General features: G+C 54.0%; 3 protein-coding genes across 3 annotated transcripts; all 3 read right to left on the bottom strand.

Annotated features, from left to right (window-relative positions):
• Window positions 1-249: 249 nt before the first annotated feature.
• Window positions 250-2,932, bottom strand: HOXD9 (homeobox D9). Its single transcript, XM_043488226.1, has 2 exons — window positions 1,580-2,932; window positions 250-1,227 (listed from the first exon to the last, which is right to left on the bottom strand). The coding sequence occupies exons 1-2, from the start codon at window positions 2,373-2,375 to the stop codon at window positions 986-988; spliced, it is 1,038 nt and encodes a 345-aa protein (XP_043344161.1). The 5' UTR covers window positions 2,376-2,932; the 3' UTR covers window positions 250-985.
• Window positions 2,933-5,422: 2,490 nt separating this feature from the next.
• Window positions 5,423-9,341, bottom strand: HOXD10 (homeobox D10). Its single transcript, XM_043488245.1, has 2 exons — window positions 7,747-9,341; window positions 5,423-6,387 (listed from the first exon to the last, which is right to left on the bottom strand). The coding sequence occupies exons 1-2, from the start codon at window positions 8,699-8,701 to the stop codon at window positions 6,110-6,112; spliced, it is 1,233 nt and encodes a 410-aa protein (XP_043344180.1). The 5' UTR covers window positions 8,702-9,341; the 3' UTR covers window positions 5,423-6,109.
• A 5,975-nt stretch (window positions 9,342-15,316) lies between these two features.
• On the bottom strand, window positions 15,317-18,401 carry HOXD11 (homeobox D11). The gene is made up of 2 exons (XM_043488246.1): window positions 17,222-18,401; window positions 15,317-16,488 (listed from the first exon to the last, which is right to left on the bottom strand). The coding sequence occupies exons 1-2, from the start codon at window positions 17,997-17,999 to the stop codon at window positions 16,253-16,255; spliced, it is 1,014 nt and encodes a 337-aa protein (XP_043344181.1). The 5' UTR covers window positions 18,000-18,401; the 3' UTR covers window positions 15,317-16,252.
• Window positions 18,402-18,646: the final 245 nt, after the last annotated feature.

Below are 18,646 nucleotides of genomic sequence, written 5' to 3'. Positions count from 1 at the left end.
AGTTCGCCGAGGCATTGGAAGCAGGCTGGGACAGGACCGCCCAGGGCTCCCCCACGGGGGGTTGTGGGGGGTGGTGCTCTATGCTGCAGTCTGCTCAACCAAAGCGAGACTCAGAGGCACATCAGAGACCTCTCAGGTGGAAGGGCCATGGATTTTTAGCAGAGTATCCTTCCCAGAGATGGGGAAGACGTCCCATGAGGGTGATATTTTGCAAAGAGGCAGAGAAAGCAAGCACACAGTGTCCAGGGCCAGCGTCTGGGCTCCATTTGATCAGGTCAGCATTTATTGGTAGGAAGCGGTAGCATTTACAACTGGTCCTCAGGCAGGAACCGGGAGGGCCTACACCCGCGGCCGCCCACGCGAGCCAAACCCTCCCAGGGAGACTGCGGCTCCTCCAGTGCACTGAGAAGAAACCCCTGACCCACCGGAGGCCCTGGGCTCCTCTCTCGGCCTCCTTCCAGATCTCAGTGGCGGGCCCGCGGCCTTCCTGAGGAAAAGGGGCTTTCATAACCGGTGGGCAACACGGCCGGGGCTCGGCCCGGGCGGGCCTCCGCACTGTCGTCGCTCTGCCTTCGCTCTTGGAAATGGGGTGCGCTTGGCCCCTGCTTGAGCAGCGCTAAGCAGCGCTCGGGGCTAAACTACAGCACTTTTCAGAAATATAGGAGACATTTACACAGGAGAGGGCTCCTCAAACCAGCGTGCACTCACAAAATATGGCAATTCCTAAGGAATCAACGGAACAGGAAAAGAGGGGAGCAGGATAGGGCAAAACCCCAAAGCCACTTGGTTTCTCCAACACATAAGCGAGCAAATACAGAGTCCCCCAAATTACCTCACAGAAACCAACCACACAGTCACTTCTACCTAAAATGGGGTGGGGGGAATGTCCGAATGGCTGGAGAAGTTCTGGAAATCAAGCACCCACAAAGAAAAAAACCCCACTGCCATTGCAAAGCAGAGCGGTCCTCCCGGCGCTGCGCCGGGGTCAGTCTCCCTTGGGGCATTTCTCCTTGCTCATCTTTTTCATTTTCATCCTACGATTCTGGAACCAGATTTTGACCTGTCTCTCTGTGAGGTTCAGAATCCTTGCCACCTCATAGCGCCGGTCCCGAGTGAGGTACATGTTGAAGAGGAATTCCTTCTCCAGCTCAAGCGTCTGGTATTTGGTGTAGGGACAGCGCTTTTTCCGGGTGGAGCGAGCGTGGATCCAGTTTGCTGCGGGGTTGTCTATGAAGAGGGGGGTTTGAAGAAGGGGAGCGAGGGGCGGAGGGGAGGCAGGGAGAGACAACGGGGTGGGGGAGAGAAGAGGTCGTTAAATTAATTTCACCAAGGATGGCCGCTTTTCACAACTTGGGGGGGAATTATCATAAAAAGCCTTAATGCCCGCGCTCTGTTTACCGTACAAACCGCGTGCCCAGGGTAGGTGGTTATGGGACGCTTTTTTTATGGATGCGTGTAGCTCGCCCAGGCTAGGGTAGGCGTCTAGACGTTTTTATAGGTTAGTAAAACTATCAGTTTTGCACATTCGAGCCTTACAGGTTTCAGCAATAAATCAGGGGGCAATTTCTTTTGCACTTACTTGGGTCAAGTTGCTGCTGCGGCGCCTGCGAATGCTGCTTCTCTTCCTCCTTCAGCGGACAGCCCGGGCTCGGGTGATCGCTGCAAGCCGAGGGCTCCGATGAGCCGCCTGCCCCGGACCCGGATCCGATCCCCGCCCCGGGCCCGGCTCCCCCAGCCGCCGCCGCTGCCACCTTGTCCCGTAGGAACGAGTTGCAAGAGAACTCGGGGCCGCCGCTCCCCTGGGACTCTCGGGCCGCGGAGCACTCAGTCCTTTTGGAGGAGGAAGACGAGGAAGTGGAGGAGGTGGAGGTGGCGGCGGCGGCGGCTGGGGTTGGTGCCGCTCCGCTTTCAGGCTTAATCCCGTAGTGGCGCCCGTTGGGTGGGCCGCTGGGGCCGGGGCTGGGACCGGGGCCCGGGCCACCGCCGCCGCCGCCGCTACCGCCGCTGCCGCCGCCCGCACCGCCCGGGAAGCCGGGCAGCGGCTCCATCCAGGAGCGCATGTAGCGGCCAGGCTCGGAGGCGGAAGCGGCCAGGGGCGGCGGGGGCACGTATGGGTGGTAAAGACCGCTCATCGCCGCCGCCGCCGGGGGCTGGGCGGGCACCGCGGACCACGAGGCGGAGAACACGGCCGATTTGGGGGCAAAACTACACGAGGCGAACTCGGCGGCGGCGGCGGCCGGGCTGTCGGCCACACCTGCGGGCCTGCCCTGCGCGCCAGGCCCTGGAGGTCCGAAGCGCCCGGCGAACACCTCGTCGCCCTCATGGCCTATGAGCGAGTCCACGTAGTAGTTGCTGAGGGTGCCACTGGAGGACATTTTGAGGCGCCCCGCGCTCCCACCCAAGGTTACACTGCCCGCCGCGGCGCCGCTCCCCGCCGGCGCCCGAGCCGCCGACTAGTTCGCAGGCTGCAGCCTCCACCATTGGTCGCGCGGCCCACGTGATCATATTTACCAATACCAGGAGTAAATCAGTCCGCTAAACTGGGGGCTGCTGTGATTTAAAAAAAAAAAAAATCATCAACATAAGAGCAGCAATTAGAGCCCACGGGTCCCGGCCGGTGCGCCGAGCTCGGCCCGGCCTGACTCGGCCATCCCGGTGGCGACGGGGACCACGCGCCCCGACCGCGGCCGCAGGAGGCGCTGGGGACTATTTGTTCGCCTCTTCTTGCCGCCCTCGGTCTTGCAGTCCGGTCCGGGGCTGCCTCCCCGGCGTCTGGGCTCCGAGCTCCCGGCCGTGAGTTCTGGGCGCTCCGAGCACTTGGCAGAGCCCAGAGCGGCCGGGGGCGGGGAGCGCGAGCCTGTGCGGCCCGAGGCAGGCCGGCCTTCCGAGGCGGCCCCCTGGCGCCCGAGGGGAGTTCTCCCGGAGCTTCTCTCCCGGCCCCAGCCCACCCCTGCCTACGCACACCCACACCCACACACGCTCTCTCACAGCTTGTCGTGTTGTTTAAAACAGGTGGAAGACCTCTGTAATGATATTATGCCTTTCAATAAAAATTTTATGAGGTGTATTTGATTATAGATTAATGTGTCCCTAATAAAACGGACGGATGGAGCAGCTCGAAAGGCCCCCCTCCCCCTACCACACTCACACACGCCCGCGCAGACACACACCCCCGACGTGAGGCTGAGCACACGCCGAGGCCGGAGGGGTGAGCTGGGGCGGCCTGGCCCTCGGGCTGGGCGCGGCCGGCGGCCGCCGCCCGGGCTCTGTCTGCCTTCGGAAGTGTCCGCAAGCTGGCAGTCAGCACCGCGCGGACCGTGGCGGCCAGGGTGCCTGGTCTTCTCCGGGACTTCTGGAAAGGTCCTGGAAGAGAACACGCCATAGGGCAGAACCCAAATGCTAGCGCAGGCCCGCACCCCGCTGCCGCCCCGACCCTGCCTCAAGAATGGCCATCGGGAACAGCATTTCCCTGGGCCAGGCCGCTCCCCTTGGTTCTCACTTGGACGCCTCCAAGTGAATTCCAGAGATCTCTAAAAAATGGCCTGGTCCTTGGGCTACTCTCTTACGAATTCTTTTCTTTCTTTGTCTCCCTCCTCCCCACTTCCCCCCCCAGTCTCCAAAGGTAAGCCTGGGCAGCCTTGAATCTGAGGGAAATGCCCATTGTCACTCCCAAATCCATGGTACAAAGCCTAGGAAGCCCGGCTGGGAGCCGAGACAAAAAGCAGTCGGGCGTCGGCGGGTGGAGGATATATTCCTCGCTCTACAAGTTGCCCCGCGCACCCCTGGGGGGCTCCCAGCCCACCTTGAGCCCCGGAAAGGAAGGAGGGAAATGGCTACTTATGGTCTGATTGATTGCCTTTGCCAAAGGCTTTCTGATTTTATTCCAGAGGAGCTGCCTCTGCCTGTAGCCCAGATTTTCCTCTGAGACATGACCCCTTGTCAACAACGAATGGTGCTCCCCACATCGCAGGAGGTAAACTGAGAAGCTAAAATTGCCTTCCTTCTCCTGCCCAACCAATGGAGGTCTGTGCAGATCTATTCCAGTGTTCCCAACCTGGCATTGATGCCATCCATCTTCCACCCTAGGAAATGGCTCCCCTAAAGCGGTCTGTCTTGGACCTGGAAAATCATGTTTTCGGCAGGAAGTTTAAAACTCTGAATAATTACTGAGTCTCCCAAGGACTCTTGGTCGAGGGTTTTAAGGCTGAGACCCCCTTAAAGAGATTGTCTTTAGGGGAAAAGGGGGGGGACGCGAAAAGGATTTGTCATTTTCATTTGTCCTTTGACAAATCCAAGGATTTGTCAAGGAAGCTGCTTGAGTCTACTGGAAACCTTTTGAAACCACAGCACAACCTGGGGTAACGAATTCTCTGTCAGCTCATCCCCCCAAGGCCTCTCCTCTTCTCCCTGGAAGGACTACCAAAGTCTAGACTCTCGTGGGCTGGGGATCCTGAAATCCATCAGTCAATCTATATATCTATCTATCCATCTATCTATATGCACACACACACAGGGAAAAGATAACTGGAGTTTTCTGTGCCATGGTAACAACTGGAACATTGGACTTCATGAGAAGTCATGTTCATCTGCAAATTCTTTCAGTCACCCTTCATACATTTTCTTGCCTCCCAGATACAATGGCTCCAATCAGCAGTTTGTAATTAAATGGAGGGAGAATTAGCTGGTGAAAATCTTTCCTTCCTTTAATTTTTTTTTTTCCATGTAGACCACCAAAAGGTAATGACTGAGCATAAAATCCTTCCACAAGGAAACCAGGGCAAAGTGGGATGAGAAAACTCACTCATCCTTGGCTTCACTGTGGCCTGGCTATCTTGTGCTTGGGATGGGGGTCGGGATAAGAACAGGGGAGCAGAAATGGATCCAATGCAATGCTAAGCTGCTGCTTGTCTTTGCTCCTGTAATGGAGGCCCCACGGCTTCCAGGTGGGCAAGACTGATTTCAACCTAGTCCCTGACAATGGCACAGCAGCTAGAAATCACCAATACTCCACTGAAAGCATTAAAAATAACACAACCAAAACCAAAGAGAGGAAGACACACAAGCGGAGAGTTGCGAGGAAAATGCGGTTTGGACACAGGTTTACTTACCAGGCTCAGGCTAGAGGAAAGTTCACATCCATTGACAAATCAATTATGTTACTATCATGAGAGGAGGGGGAGACAGGACCCTCTTTCTTCCCAACTAGGAAAACAGCAGGCACAGCCTGAATTATCGCTCCCCCACCACTGCCAAATTTCAGCACCAAAGGCCCCCTTCAGCTTTTCTCTCCCATATCCCTTCCCCTACTTTCTACCACCCCCGCAACTGCCCCAAACAAACAGTTTAACAGGAAGATAATCTCACCAAAGTCTTTCATCTCCATCACAACATATTTCCATTTCAGAAAGCAGAGGGAGTGCACTCGTTTCCAGAGTTTATTGCATTATACATGCGACCAGAACATGCACAGAAGGACAGGTTGCTGTTGTACTTCTACCAAACCACAGATGCACCACAAGGGAAAGGCTACAAGGCAAAGTCAATATTCCATCTCACCAAGGACAACTGCTAAACTCATTTGCAAAAAGATACATTGTAATGTGCTTTTTTAGTCCCCCTCCCCCCAAAGCTTGTGGGTTTTAATCTTTTTAAATATATATGTAATTTAAGTACTTTTAAGTACTGGATGTATTCAAAACGCCATGAGCTCATGGACTAACCACACACACAGACCTTTTGTGTTAGGAAAAACATGAAAAAGTCACATTGCTGGATGGACGAGTGGATTGATGGATGCTCTACAGTTCCAATAAGTTAAGAGCCAAATGAAAATGCGCAGTAATAGTTACCCTGCATTACGATGAAAAAAATAATAAATTACACGTGCTAGTTTTTTTAATATATATATATATATATACTCATAGGGATTACAGATCACTTGCAGCACGAACAGAATGACCCCAAAGTCACATTCTAGCAGGAAAAAAAAAAAAAAAAAATCAAAAAACAAAGAGCATTGAAGGTTTTGTTTCCGCCTTCCCAGTCCTCCAGCACTCGGCCCTGGAACTCGGCGCCCCTCTCCGATCCTAACCTCTGACGGGCCTCGGACCTAAGAGAAGGTGAGGTTGGCGGTCAGTTCTCGGATCCGGTTCTCTCGGCTCATCTTCTTGAGTTTCATTCGGCGGTTTTGAAACCAAATCTTGACCTGCCTGTCGGTGAGGTTAACGCTCTTACTGATCTCTAGGCGGCGCTCGCGGGTGAGGTACATATTGAACAAGAACTCTTTTTCTAATTCCAGCGTTTGGTGCTTAGTGTAAGGGCACCTCTTCTTTCTGCCACTCTTTGCAGTGAGCCAATTGCTGGTTGGAGTATCAGACTTGATTTCCTCTAACAAAATTAAAGGGAGAAGAAGAAAAAAAATCAAGAATTTTTTTTTTCTTTCAATCTGTTCAAATTTACCCTTGGCCATGACCCCGCTGGCAGCCAGGCCGCTTTGGAAAATGCTTGCATTAAACATTACTCACATGAGGTGGGCCCTGAAAGATATTTGTAAATGATGCCAGGTTAGTTAAAGTACCCAAAATGACACAAATGGGTGGGTATTCTTGCCGTCTGTGTCAGCGTTCTCTCTCTCTTTCTCTCTCTACTTTCTGACCTGCACAAAATATTAGTACAATAGTAAACTTTCAGGATCTCACCAGCAACATTCTAAATGATCATCTCACAACAGGGCTAGAGTGGAAGAAGCAAACCACAGTCTGACAAGCCTACAAATCCCACTGCTGCCTCAGATCCCCAAACCTGCCACTTCTTCCCCCTTCTCCCAGGCAGGCGGGGAGCCCCACAGCCAGGCTTATAGGTACCAATTCTCTTTCAAAGATACCAGAGGAACCGAGTACACCTTCTCCGCCCTGCCTGGGCATCGCTGAATGCCCCAGAATTTCCTGAATTCTTGTGCTTTCTTGCCCCCACACAAAAGCATTCTCCCAGAAATGAGAAATGTAGCTCCTTGCTGTGGCCCAGCTCTGAGCACTGGGGCAGAGGATCAGGGGCAGAAAAGCCAGAGCCCCTGGCTCTTTGCCCTATCCAGCCCTAAGTCTGGCCCTGCCGGGCGGGCCATGCATATTCCATTCTCCTCCCCCCCCCCTTCTGCCTTTGCCCCTTTGCAAAAGGACTGCAAAGCTTTCGGCACTTTCCCCAGACAAAGCCAAGGTTACCTAGCCCGGCGGAGGCAGGGAGCCCTGTTCTCCGGCCCAAGCACTAACTGGTCCAGCCATCTCGTTCCCCTTGCTGTCCCCAAGCTCGCAGGATGCGGGGTGCATACACTTGAACACGAACACGGTACCTTGGACCACCTTAAAATCATCATTGAGTGAAAGGCATGGCTGGGACTGCAAATCTGAGCGGGAGAAAGGAGGTTCTGGGGCCGCGTTTACCAGCCGCAGGTCTCATTTGAGCTCTTTTGTTGCATTTCAGGTCTAGCTCAGGAAAAATAAACCCAGCAAGCCCTTCCTCTGCCCAGGCGCCATCAGCATGGGGCCAGGACTAGCCAGGAGGGTCAGGGCAGCGCGGCAGAAGAGGAAACCATCTCGGGATTAAGACTGCCCCTCTAAAAGACGGGAGGAGAGGCACCTGCCAGTCGGGGCCCCAGGCTGCCGGCTCGGCACTGGGCACCCGGGTGTTCCCTCTCTCTGCCGGTTCCGGGGCTGCGCGCCCCGCTGGGGTGACAACTCTGCTCATACCGACCTTTGCTTTCCTTCTCCTGTACTTCGGGACTGGACACGGAGACCTCTGCCAGGCAGCTCCTCTCTTCCGGAAGGCCACCCTTGGCTTCAGGGCTCTCCACCTGGGAGACTTTGGTGGGCTCCTGGCCACTCGCTGGCTCGTTCATCTTCTTTTCCATCTGCAGCTGGGCGGCCGAGAGCTGCGGCTTGGCCGCGCCGCGAGGGTTGAGCTGGAGCATGACTGTGGAGCTGCCTTCGGGGCTGTTATTGTACTCTTGGGTTTTCCCGGTGGCGTAGGTCTGACTCAGTCTAAAATATCCAGGGACAGGAACCTCGGGGTTCTCAACGGGACAGGACTCAGGGACCAGCCTCTGGTACGAAGGGACCTCAGCAGAAATGAGTTTGTTGCGCTTATCAGAATACATGCAGCAATTGGATTCTTCCTTAATGTTGGTGGTGAAGGAGCAAGTGGGGACTTGCTGTGTAACAGGTTGCTCTATCCGACAAGATCTGTTCGGGTCTGTCCAACTGTCTACTTGAGGTATATAAGGGTGCACATTCATACCCATATTTTGGTGGTTCACTTCTCTTTTGGCCAGAGACGGGAGCAGTCCACAGGTTTGCATTCCATAGGTCCCCATGTCTGCGCTAGGTGGTGGCATGTACATGCTGGCGCTGCTCGAATAAAAACTGTCACTCCTGCAGGCACTGATCAAGGAATCTACTAAAAAAGTATTAGCAGCAGGAGAGCTGTTGGGAAAGGACATTTTGGGGAGGAATTTGAAGAAGAGAGATTGTGTCCTTTGTAGGCTGACATCTCTAGGAAAACATTCCCCGTGTAATTGTGGATGCCTCTGCCGACCACATGACAACCAAGCCAATGAGATTTGAAAATGGCCTTGAGCCGCAGCCTCCTCGCAGGTCACGTGCTCCAGAGCCCGGCCAGCCGGCCGCGTAAGCGCGGACAACAGCGACATCTACTACGCGCCCGCGATAGTGCGCGCTGGAGACAACCGGCGCAGCGCTCTCCGCCGCCCGCCAGCCTCCCGGGGCTCGCTCTGTCCGCCCGCCCCACTCGCGTCCCCCACTCCAGCCTCTGGGCCCCGCAGGCGGAAGGAAAGGCTCGGCCCGAGGGGTCTCCGGGAGGACACACGCGGGGAGGGAAGCCCGGGCGCCGTGGCGCCAGCACACAGAAGCATTCCCCGCACACACCCAGGCAGAAGGCGCCCGAGAGGGCCGGGGCCAGGGCGGTGGGTGGGGGCCCAGCCTGGTTCATTTTGTCCCGGACAGCCTGGGAAGGTGAGTTGGACTCCCCAGACTCTGAGACATCCCACCCCAGGAGTCCACAGGAAAGAGCTCTGGCGCCTTAGACGCGTCCAAGACATCCTGGGGAGTGGAGTCGAGAAGGGCCGCGAGGGCCGAGAGGCCACGCAGCTGACTAGCCCCGCGGAGCCCCGAAGACCGGCCCGGCCCCGGCACTGTCCTCTGCCTCGGCCCGCCAGCCCACCCCAGCTGCCGGCGCCTCTGCGCTCCAGTGGGCTACTCGAGCCTTCGGCTCTTCGGGGAACCACACCCGGACCTCTGCGGGCCGGGCCGCTGGGAGCTTTGAGCCCGGAGACAGTCCCTCGCCAGCAGCGCGGCATCCGCGAAAGCGTCCCCCCCGGTTCTCAGCGGAAGAACTAAACCAACTAAACCGAGATTTCCCTCCCCACACGCCCTGAAAATAGAGGGCAAAGAGGAAGGAAGGAAGAAGAGCGAAAAGAATGTTTTCTAGGAAGGGGAAACTCTCACCCTCAGACTCCAGAAGTTTTAGAAAATTGACTGGGCCAAGCAGGAGAGAGTGATGCAAAGGTGTCATATGGTTCTTCTGCAAAGAAAAATATGTTTTCCTTTTATGGATTTTGTAAAAGCATTGGTTTTTGACAAGTGCAAGGTACAAAAGGTTGTGGAATTTATTAATACATATTAAGAAGAATCAGGGCGATCAATAAAATTCTCATCTACATTCTTGGGCTACTTGGTAATTTTCTTGCTTCTGAAGGTTTTTAAAGAGTTATACCCGCTGTTGCCACACACGGGAAGATATTTTATTAACAAATCAATCGAGACTTTGTAAAGGATAAGATTAATAGTTAAGATTTAGCATAATGGCGTTCGCTTTATGAATTATTGAAAATTATACTATTGATTTTCCCCCCTCGCTACTAACCAAGAAGGTCAATTTTTGTTTTAACACAAATTGTCAAATATTAAAAGCTTATACTTTTGTCAGAAGTTGAGGTTTACAGTTTTGGGCAATTCCTAAAATTATTTGAGAAGGTTCTGTTTGGATAAGGGAAGGGAGGGAAAAAAGGAGGTGGGAGAACCTTAGTCCTGTGTTTCCTTTGGTGAGGGAAAGTTCTATAAAAAGGATTTGGTCTGGGGTTGTGGTCGACCTCATTAAAAGAACAACCACCATCACCACCATGGAAACTCAGAGTTTTATGAGAAACTTCTTCAACAACTTCCTCCCTCGTTCTCTGTTGCAGGCGGTGAGCAGTCCTTCGGAAGCCGCGGCCTCGGGGCAGCAGCAGGGAGCTTTAAACTTGATTTCCAAAGGTTTGCCTTGGGTGAGGGGCCCGGCCAGGGCACTGGAGCCATTCTCAGGCTTCCTGGATCCCCTTTCCTGCATCCGAGAGAGGAGAAGGGCCCCGGAAACTCTGATCGTAAACCAGCTCTCTGTCTGGGGAGGCATCCGTGTTTTCTTCTCCCCACACTCCTGTCACGGGGGCTGGCCTGGGATTTCAGGCCCAGAGACTGAACTTGTGGGCAAACTGGGTTTCTGCCTTGCCTTTTTTTTTGGGGGGGCGGGGGGAGCCCGATACTCAGCCTACTGGTGGACGTAGTAGCCCGCTCGCTCCTTCACAAAAACCTTTTCCAGCAAACCCTTTGTCCACCCCTCCCCAAAAGGAATCTCCCCTGGCCTGGTGGAAAAAGTCGTTGGACATTATTTTCGGCCTTGGGACCGCTTCGGCTGTCCCCTCACACTGCCCTCGCCCAAACAATAACCCCTTTTAAAAAAAACCCCTCGGTGGCAATGAGACAGACCTTTTAAACCTTTACGCAGCTGTTCAAATACAACATCATTGTCAGGTTAAAAGCCTGGTGCCTCTAACTGCTCCGGCTGCGGGACGCCGGCTAAGGAAGCGGAGGTTTAAACATTACCTTCGGCAGGGGTGGCTGTTCTTAGGCTTGGGGGTGGGGGAGTGAGGACGGCAGGGAAAAAAACCCAACTTTTGACCCAAGTCTGCTAAGGTCCTGTTCAAAGCTAACAGCCAGGGACTAGCACCCCGAAAATTGCCTTCTCTCAAGGAGGAGATCATGATCTCAGCCACAGCTAAGCGTGCCCAGGGCTGGACAAAGTGCCCACTGCACACTGCACACGCTCTCGGCAGGCGCCCTGACGCCAGCCTGGCGCTCCGGCACTGTCCTCCCTTGCATGTCGGCCAAGGGAGCCGCCCGGAACGCCGCTGTCCAGTTCTCCTATCCCACGAGAGGCAAGAGTGTTCAATCTAATCGCAAATTTTATGCCCATCAAATGTCCTTTCATAATCTTTATTTATATATGAAGAAAACATCCAAGCTAAAAAACCAGCAATTCCTCACCGAAGGGGTATATCTGCCATTAACCAGGACATCTGCCTCCTGAATTTGGGGAGCCTTTCTGTTTCAGCTCCCTGCGCCTTCAGGCTCAAAGTCACTCCCATGCTGGATTTGGTTTTAAATAGGTCATCTTCACTCACCGGAGGGGGGAAAAATGCGTATCAGATATAATTTTGAATCTATGATCACAAAATTCTATTTATTCTTTTTCAAATTTTTATCTTCAGACCAGCTCCTTGACGCCAGAAACTGCCAATATTTTGGAGAGATTTTATTATAAAAATCAAGCAAAATAGAAACAATACAAGGAAGAGAATGATCTGAGCCTGGGAGGATGGAAAGTTTGTCTAAGACCCTAAGGCTAAGATAAAGCAAATGGAATGAAAAGACTGGGTTTTCAAGGCCAGGCTTTATTTTGCTTACAAGTATTTAATGTAGCTACATAGCTGCTGTTTTCGATCATCTTTAGATCAGTTGGAGCAGTTACCATTAATAATAAATCAATATTGTACCATAAAGGAGATGAATATCCACAATTGTACCAAGACATCCTTCTCCCTGGCACAGTTCTTTCCAGAGAAAAATTAAAAGTGTCGCTTCAGCAAGAAATTAGCATTTGTAATCAAGAAGTGACTTGCATCTGTGCTTCCTGTCACCAGGAAGAAGGGCAGCGGCCCTGGGCCTGGGTGGACCTGGGGATCCACTGATTTTGGGCCCTGAGTGACCTCTCATAGATGTGCCACTTTTGGGGGGGCAGAGTGGATGGGCACAAATTTTAAAAGCTGCTTCCTCCAAGCACCCTTCTGGGTTGCACCGTGTACCTCCCAGCCAATGTGAAAAGAACTCAAAAGGGCAACTGGGGAGGCCAGGGAAGCCGCCACCAATGCAAAGACAGGTCTAGGGAGACATTGCAAAAGGACCAGCAGCCTAGGAACCTCTTCCCTTTGCAGACACAAAAGACTCCTACTTCTCCCAATCTCCCTTCACTTCAAGCTCTGAGACCTCAGCGACTCAAGATGCTGGGGCCATGCACCATAAGCCCCACATGCCCGGAATGATCCAGAAAGGTCAGGTCTGCAGCCTGGAGAAGTCCTGGTCCAATTCACCAATTCCCCGGTCTTTTTTAGACTCAACTTGGGCGCTGCCGAGAGGAAAGGGACTACAGATTGCTGAGCACTCGTGGTCTAGGAGAGGCTGCCAGCCAAAGCCAAGGGGCCCTCCAAGGCCACAAGCGCCCCCGCTGGAGCTGGCTGAAGAGGAACACAACGACATTTGGGGAGGAGGACTCTCACCCCACTTGGACTGAGGCCCAGGTTAGGCCCCGGGAAATGTCGATTCACAATAGCTAAGCTGGACCCACAGTCAGACAGGCAGGAGCCAGGGTGCCCGCGGGGAACATCAATGCCTCTGGCTGGCGCCTCCCATGGGGTGGGGAGACTCGTGGCCCCCAGCCTCCACTGAAGCCGACGCCAACTCCCAGGCGTGGACCCAGAGTCTTTCAGTCCAGGGCCCGGAGGGAGGGGGCAAAGACAGCGAAGTTGAGGAGGTCCTCACTAATTCCGGGGTTGCGTGTGCTTTACAATGAACTTCAGCAAAGAAGGGACTGCCACCTTTCATTCTGGAACTTCTCTTTCGGACCCTGGTTGGTGGCACAGGCCCTCCACAATGTCGGGAGCTTTCGGGGTGGGAATGGGGTTGAGGAGGGCATACGGAAAGAAAACTGCTTTCAGGAGCCTGTGCCAAAATCAAACTCCACGCTCAATGCCAGCAGACGGCTTGGAAGGCTGGTCAGGGTTCTGTCAAACGCAAAGCCCCGTTTGCTTCAAATGCATACTCCATTGCACGACGCCCTGAAGTATAACGTTCCCCGGGGCTGTCTACCGCTCCCCGCTGCCACACTAGCTCGGTACGGCCGGGAGCCCCAACCCAGTCCTGCCTGCGCCTCCCGGTCACTACCGATAGTCCCGAGCGCCAGGCACTACCGGGGGTGGGGGTGGGGGTGCCTGGCGCAGAACGACCCGCTAGGTCTCGACGCATCTCATTTTTCCGAGACCACACTCAGCTAAGTTGCCGGCGCCCTGATCTGTCTTAAACAAAAGCCTTTTAATCACCCCAGGCGGTCGGAGAGCGTGCAAGGCGGACGCGGTTGTAGGCAGGGGTGGTCCTACCTTCCTATCGCTCTCCACACACTCAAACCAAGAAAATTGATTTCCATAATTTAATTAACTTGCAGTGGCGTGACTTATTTTTTTTGAAATGCACATATTTGTCTTTTAAAAACCTCTTTTGGACACCACCAGGTTATACCAAAGTATTCTTTACAACAGCTTTATAAGACAACGATTAGGTGATCTCTTATTTCAGGAATCTGCTCGCGTTCCTCTGTCTTTATACAACTTCCCAACCTCATGGCTGCGGAGACCAAACAAGCAGCAAGCAAACACCTTAGCGGTTTCTAGCCGGTTAAGATTGCATATTAGAATCCAGTATCCGAAAGATACGGTACCGCGGCCTCTCCGACAAATGAGGCGTCTGGAACGTGAGCACGCCCCCGTGTGGCTCTCCAAGGCCATGCAAACGCGAAATGGTATCTCTAGGTTCGGCTTGACTAAGGTGGTGGACATACAAGCTGCTACATTTAGACGCAGCATTTAAAAAAGAACAAGCCAGCGAGCGAGAGAGAGAGAGGGAGAGAGAAGAAAATAAACCAGTTTTAGCCTCCTGGAATGATCACATTACTAGGGCACTGACATTGTAACGAATGCCTAGGATTGCAAACAAAGGAGTCCCCTTCTGAACGAAATTATTCAATTGTAGGCTTTGTTTCTATCGCATCCTTCACCAAACGTTGCGGGACCCTTTTGGAAACAATATAAATATATTTTCTTTTGTTCCATATCATAGAAAGTACAGTAACTTATTTGACAGGGTGACTTTTTTTTCAAATATAACGAAGTAAGTCTGTAATAGAACTTTCTTCTTCAAATGCCTACTTTCAAAATCGTGTTTCTTCATTAGAGCTAATGGACTGATATCTATGACACCCCCCCCCCCGCAGCAAAAAAGAAAAAAACAACCAGCACTTCCTAGCTGTAGTAAAAGCATGCTGGTAGACATTTTAATATAACCAGTATTTTTAAAAGAAGTCAATTGGTACTGAATTACACAAATGTTTGAAGGGAAATTAAGGTTATTGATCCTGAAATTAGGAATTTGCCTAGATTTATGGTGAGCCCTCGATATGATTCTGTGTGGTCATAAATGTGTGTGGGGCTCTGGATGTGTGTGAGCATGTGTGTGTGAAAGTGGGTGGCAGTTGAATATCACAGAAGAACCTTAAGGCGCCTAATTATTCAGAAAGGTTAAAGGTGATGACCTTGACATTTTGGAAGTTCAAAGGCATACACTTATGCACTTATGTTTTTCCTTCCTTCCAAAAGCTTTGATAATTTAAAAAAATTTTTGCATTTGGAAATGCATGCCTCCTTGGAAGATGCATGGGGTGCTGTATAGCTCATGGATTTATTTTTTTACTTTGGACTTATGAGCGGTTAAGAGGCATAAGATTCACTTTACTCTTTTCAGAGAAAGAGAAGCTTTTCTCACTCTTCCAGTTTATTGCACATTGCGGAAATCTCTTTTGGGCCCACCAGAAGGTGTATAATATAACCCAATTAAGCTGTTTAGAACTTTGGCTTTTATGGTGTTGTCTAGACAGTTCAAGGTTTTGTAAACAGCCTGGCCTGGCCCTGCAACATAAAGTGCGGTGCAGCCTCCACCACATTCTTTAACTTGAAGCGGTAAATGCTGTGAGAAGTGGTCTGCAGTCCTGGGCCCTATTTCCAAGGCGGGGCAGTGAGGGAGACCTTCTCTGCTCCAGGTCCCTGTGATGCCAGCAAGGACCCAGGCCTCTCCACCCCTGATACCTTCCCTTTAGAAAATTAGTTTTGTTTCAATGAAAGGTTCTAGTTTTTAATTTCTTCTTTTAAGGGACCCTGCCTCCTTGACATCTTATTAAGAGTGAATTTGGATCTCCTACCCAGTATTTTTTTTTTTTTAAAGGAATTCCAAGTTTACTACCCTGGGTGTAGGATAGGGTGAGGTGGGCAAGGAGACTTGTTTCTTAGGTTCCTGCTGTCCCAGCCTCATTGCCTGGATAAGGCAGCACCAGCATGGCTGGGTCACATCTTCAATTCAGAGAGTCATCCCTAAAGTTATTTTTAATGCTAGTGTAGCTTAGAAGGGATGGGAAAGAACAAGTCTTATCTTAGCGGGATTAAAAAGCTTTTCACTTGATTTTCAGTTGCTTGGGGGAGAAGGTTCTGGCCACAAAAATATCCTAATCAGACACTAAACTTCTTCAAAGAGGAAAATTCATACAGTGTATTGAAGCTATAACCTCCATTTTACTAGAAACCATTTATTCACACAAAAGACAGTGACTCATGCCTTGATACGACAGACCAAAGGTACATTTCCCAGAGTTTAAATAATCTGCATTCACCAAGGGGGGAAGATGCCGTCCCTTAAACTCAGAACAAAAACAAGTGCCTTCCAGCCCCTCGGCCTAACTCTCTACAGATCCCACAGCGTCCCCACGGGAGCTCAGAGAGAGGGAAGAACAACAGCACATTGGCAGTAAAACTGTAAAGGGACGTTTGCATTTACCATTTTCCCCTTATTAGGATCCGTTCGGCCAAGTCCCCGACCTCGTCCGCAGGCTGCAGTGGTCGCTGGGAGGTCCCGAGTTGACCGTGGGAAGGAATCGTGGAGTTCCACAGAGAAGAGGCGTCATTAAACCCAAGGACATTGGGCCTGCTCAGGGCAGGCTGGTGGGGAGGAGAGTGGGTGCGTGGGGCTCGGGGAGAGGGGTGCTCCTGGAGCTCTCAAAATAAGGGGTTTCCAGTGAAATACTGCAGACGGTCTCTGTTCAGTTTCTTTTCTTTCATCCTGCGATTCTGGAACCAGATTTTGACTTGCCGGTCAGTAAGGTTGAGCATCCGAGAGAGTTGGAGTCTTTTCTCTTTGTTTATGTACACGTTAAAGAAAAACTCGCGTTCCAGTTCGCGGATCTGGTACTTGGTGTAGGGACAGCGCTTTTTCCGAGACCGCTGGGGGGCCACTGCAAGTTAAAGAGACCAAGGGGTGAGAGAGGCCACTGCCTGCCCGCTCGGGCCGCGCAAGGGCCAGGCCTCGGCCGGTTGGGGACGTCCCTGCTGCGGCTGAAAGGCCCTGCCTGCGTCGTGGGGGATGATATATGGGCGGGCACAGGACAGAGTGCGGGCGTGGACCTGTGTTCACGCCCCGACACACACACACACACACACACACACACAGCCTGGCATCGAGGTGGGAAAGCAGAGAGCGAGGCAGGCTCTGAGCTGGACTCAGAAGAGAAACACGAGCGTGCCGGGCATCTGCTCGACTCCAGCCAGCAGCGTGCCTCAGCCAGAGGTTTGGATAAAGTCCAGTTCAAGGATCAAACTCTTCCCCAACCCCCCACTCCTTTAAAAGCAGGAGGCTCGAGTGTCCACACTCACAAATTGGCTTGAAATCTCCCCTCCCTTCCTACGTCCCTCCACGGTCTCTAGGACCCCCCGCCTCCACGCACAAAACTGGGGGAAAGCTCTCTGCAGCGATTAATGTCCTCCTCGAAGTCTACCTTAAGCCCACCTAAATTGGTTTCCTATCGTAAACACGCTTTACAACGGCCAGGGAAATCTTATAGGATGTATAAACCCCTTCGAACGCTTATAAAGTAGCACATAAAACGGCGCGAGCAGAGGGAGGCCCCCTCCGCCCCCCCGCGCCCAGGGCCCCCAAGCCCAGCCGCCCACCCCGCGTCCGGTGCCTACCTGTGCCTCCGCTCTTCTCAGCCCCCGCCTCCCCCGGGGGCACCTCGCCGTCGCCGCCTTCTGCCGCCCCCTTGGGCTCCGAGCCGGGGGTCGTCTTGGCGCAGGGACTTCCCCCGCCGCCACTGGCCGCCGTCTTGGGGTCGCTCTTGTCGGCGGCGCCCTCGGGCTGCGGCGGCGCGGGAGGCGGAGGGGGCTGCGGCCCGGCGAACGGGGGCCCGGGCGCAGCCTCGTAGAACTGATCGAAGCCCTGCGGCAGGATGCCGTTGCGGCCCACGGCGCTGTAGAAGTTGGAGGCGGCGCCCGCAGGGCCGTGCGGCGGCCCGGGCGCGGCGCACACCGGCTCGGGCGCCTTGAAGAGCACGTCCGGCCGGCGGCCCGCGGGCGGGAGCAGCTCGCGCTGCATGGCCGCCTCCTCGGCCGCCGCCGCCGCCGCCGCCGCAGCAGCAGCAGCCGCGTAGTAGGGAGCGTAGCCCCCGGCGCCGCCACTGCCGCCCCCGCCGGGGCCGCCCCCGCCGCCGCCGCCCCCTGCGCCGCCGCTGCCGCCGCCGCCGCGGTATGACCACTTGGCGCGCTCCAGGCCGTAGTCGCGGAAGGCCACTTCGCGCACGGGCTGGACGTGCGGCGCCAGGTTGGAAGAGTAGGGGAAAGTCATCTGGCAGGACGACGGTTGCGACAGGAACGACGGCTTGCTGGCGAAGTCCGACGGGGCCACATAGTAGGCGCAGCCGGGCAGGTACATGCTGGCTGCGCTCGGGCCGCACTCGTCAAAGTCGTTCATGGCTCCGCGGCGTGCGCGCCGGCGAGCCCCGGGCCGCTCCCCGCGCCGCCAACCTGAGCCATCGATTGCACAAGAGGCTTGGGCCAGGATCAACTAAGCAAAAATCCCCACCGGGCGCTGACGTGCAATTCATCTTGATTGATTCTGGTGGTAATTATGTCACGTGACGCCATGGAGAGAAATGTCCTTATATCTATATCAGTGCTCGCCAACACGCCCCGGGACGGCTCCTGGCGCCGAGACGCGCGCGCGCTGGGGGCAGATCGGCCTCCCACTCCAGCCAGCTCTCCCCGAGCGCCCCCTGACCAGGCTGTGCCGCAGGCCGGTCACCTGTGCGCCGCCGGCGGCTGCCACTGCTGGGTGCATCTGCCACCGCCCGGCTGGGCCGCCCGCCCGCGCCTGCCCGCGCCGCTTTAAGTACGCGGACTGAGGCCGGCAAGGAGGAGGAGGAGGGAGGGGGAGAAAGGGGGAGGAAGGGGGAAGGGAAAGAAGTGGAGCGCGGAGGGGGAGCCCCGGCTCCAGGCACCGGGGACTAGGTGTGAGGGTGTGAGGGTCCCACCCCCTACACCCCTTCCTGCAGCCGCTCCCTCCCCCGTGACGCCGCCACCCTCTTCAAGCCCGCCAGGAGCTTGTTGCTTCTTGTTCAA

The sequence above is a fragment of the Cervus canadensis genome, chromosome 15 (assembly GCF_019320065.1).
Source record: "Cervus canadensis isolate Bull #8, Minnesota chromosome 15, ASM1932006v1, whole genome shotgun sequence".
Taxonomy (NCBI): Eukaryota; Metazoa; Chordata; class Mammalia; order Artiodactyla; family Cervidae; genus Cervus; species Cervus canadensis.
The sequence above is the reverse complement of the archived record's forward strand: the minus strand, read 5'-3'. Positions and strand labels throughout refer to the sequence as shown.

Coding starts and splice junctions, on each gene's coding strand:
- HOXD9 (XM_043488226.1), bottom strand. CDS start 2,375: ATGTCCTCCAGTGGCACCCTCAGCAACTACTACGTGGACTCGCTCATA. Junction 1,228..1,579: donor GCAGCAGCAACTTGACCCAA/GTAAGTGCAAAA, acceptor CCCTCTTCATAG/ACAACCCCGCAGCAAACTGG.
- HOXD10 (XM_043488245.1), bottom strand. CDS start 8,701: ATGTCGCTGTTGTCCGCGCTTACGCGGCCGGCTGGCCGGGCTCTGGAG. Junction 6,388..7,746: donor ACAGGAGAAGGAAAGCAAAG/GTCGGTATGAGC, acceptor TAATTTTGTTAG/AGGAAATCAAGTCTGATACT.
- HOXD11 (XM_043488246.1), bottom strand. CDS start 17,999: ATGAACGACTTTGACGAGTGCGGCCCGAGCGCAGCCAGCATGTACCTG. Junction 16,489..17,221: donor TGAGAAGAGCGGAGGCACAG/GTAGGCACCGGA, acceptor TTTAACTTGCAG/TGGCCCCCCAGCGGTCTCGG.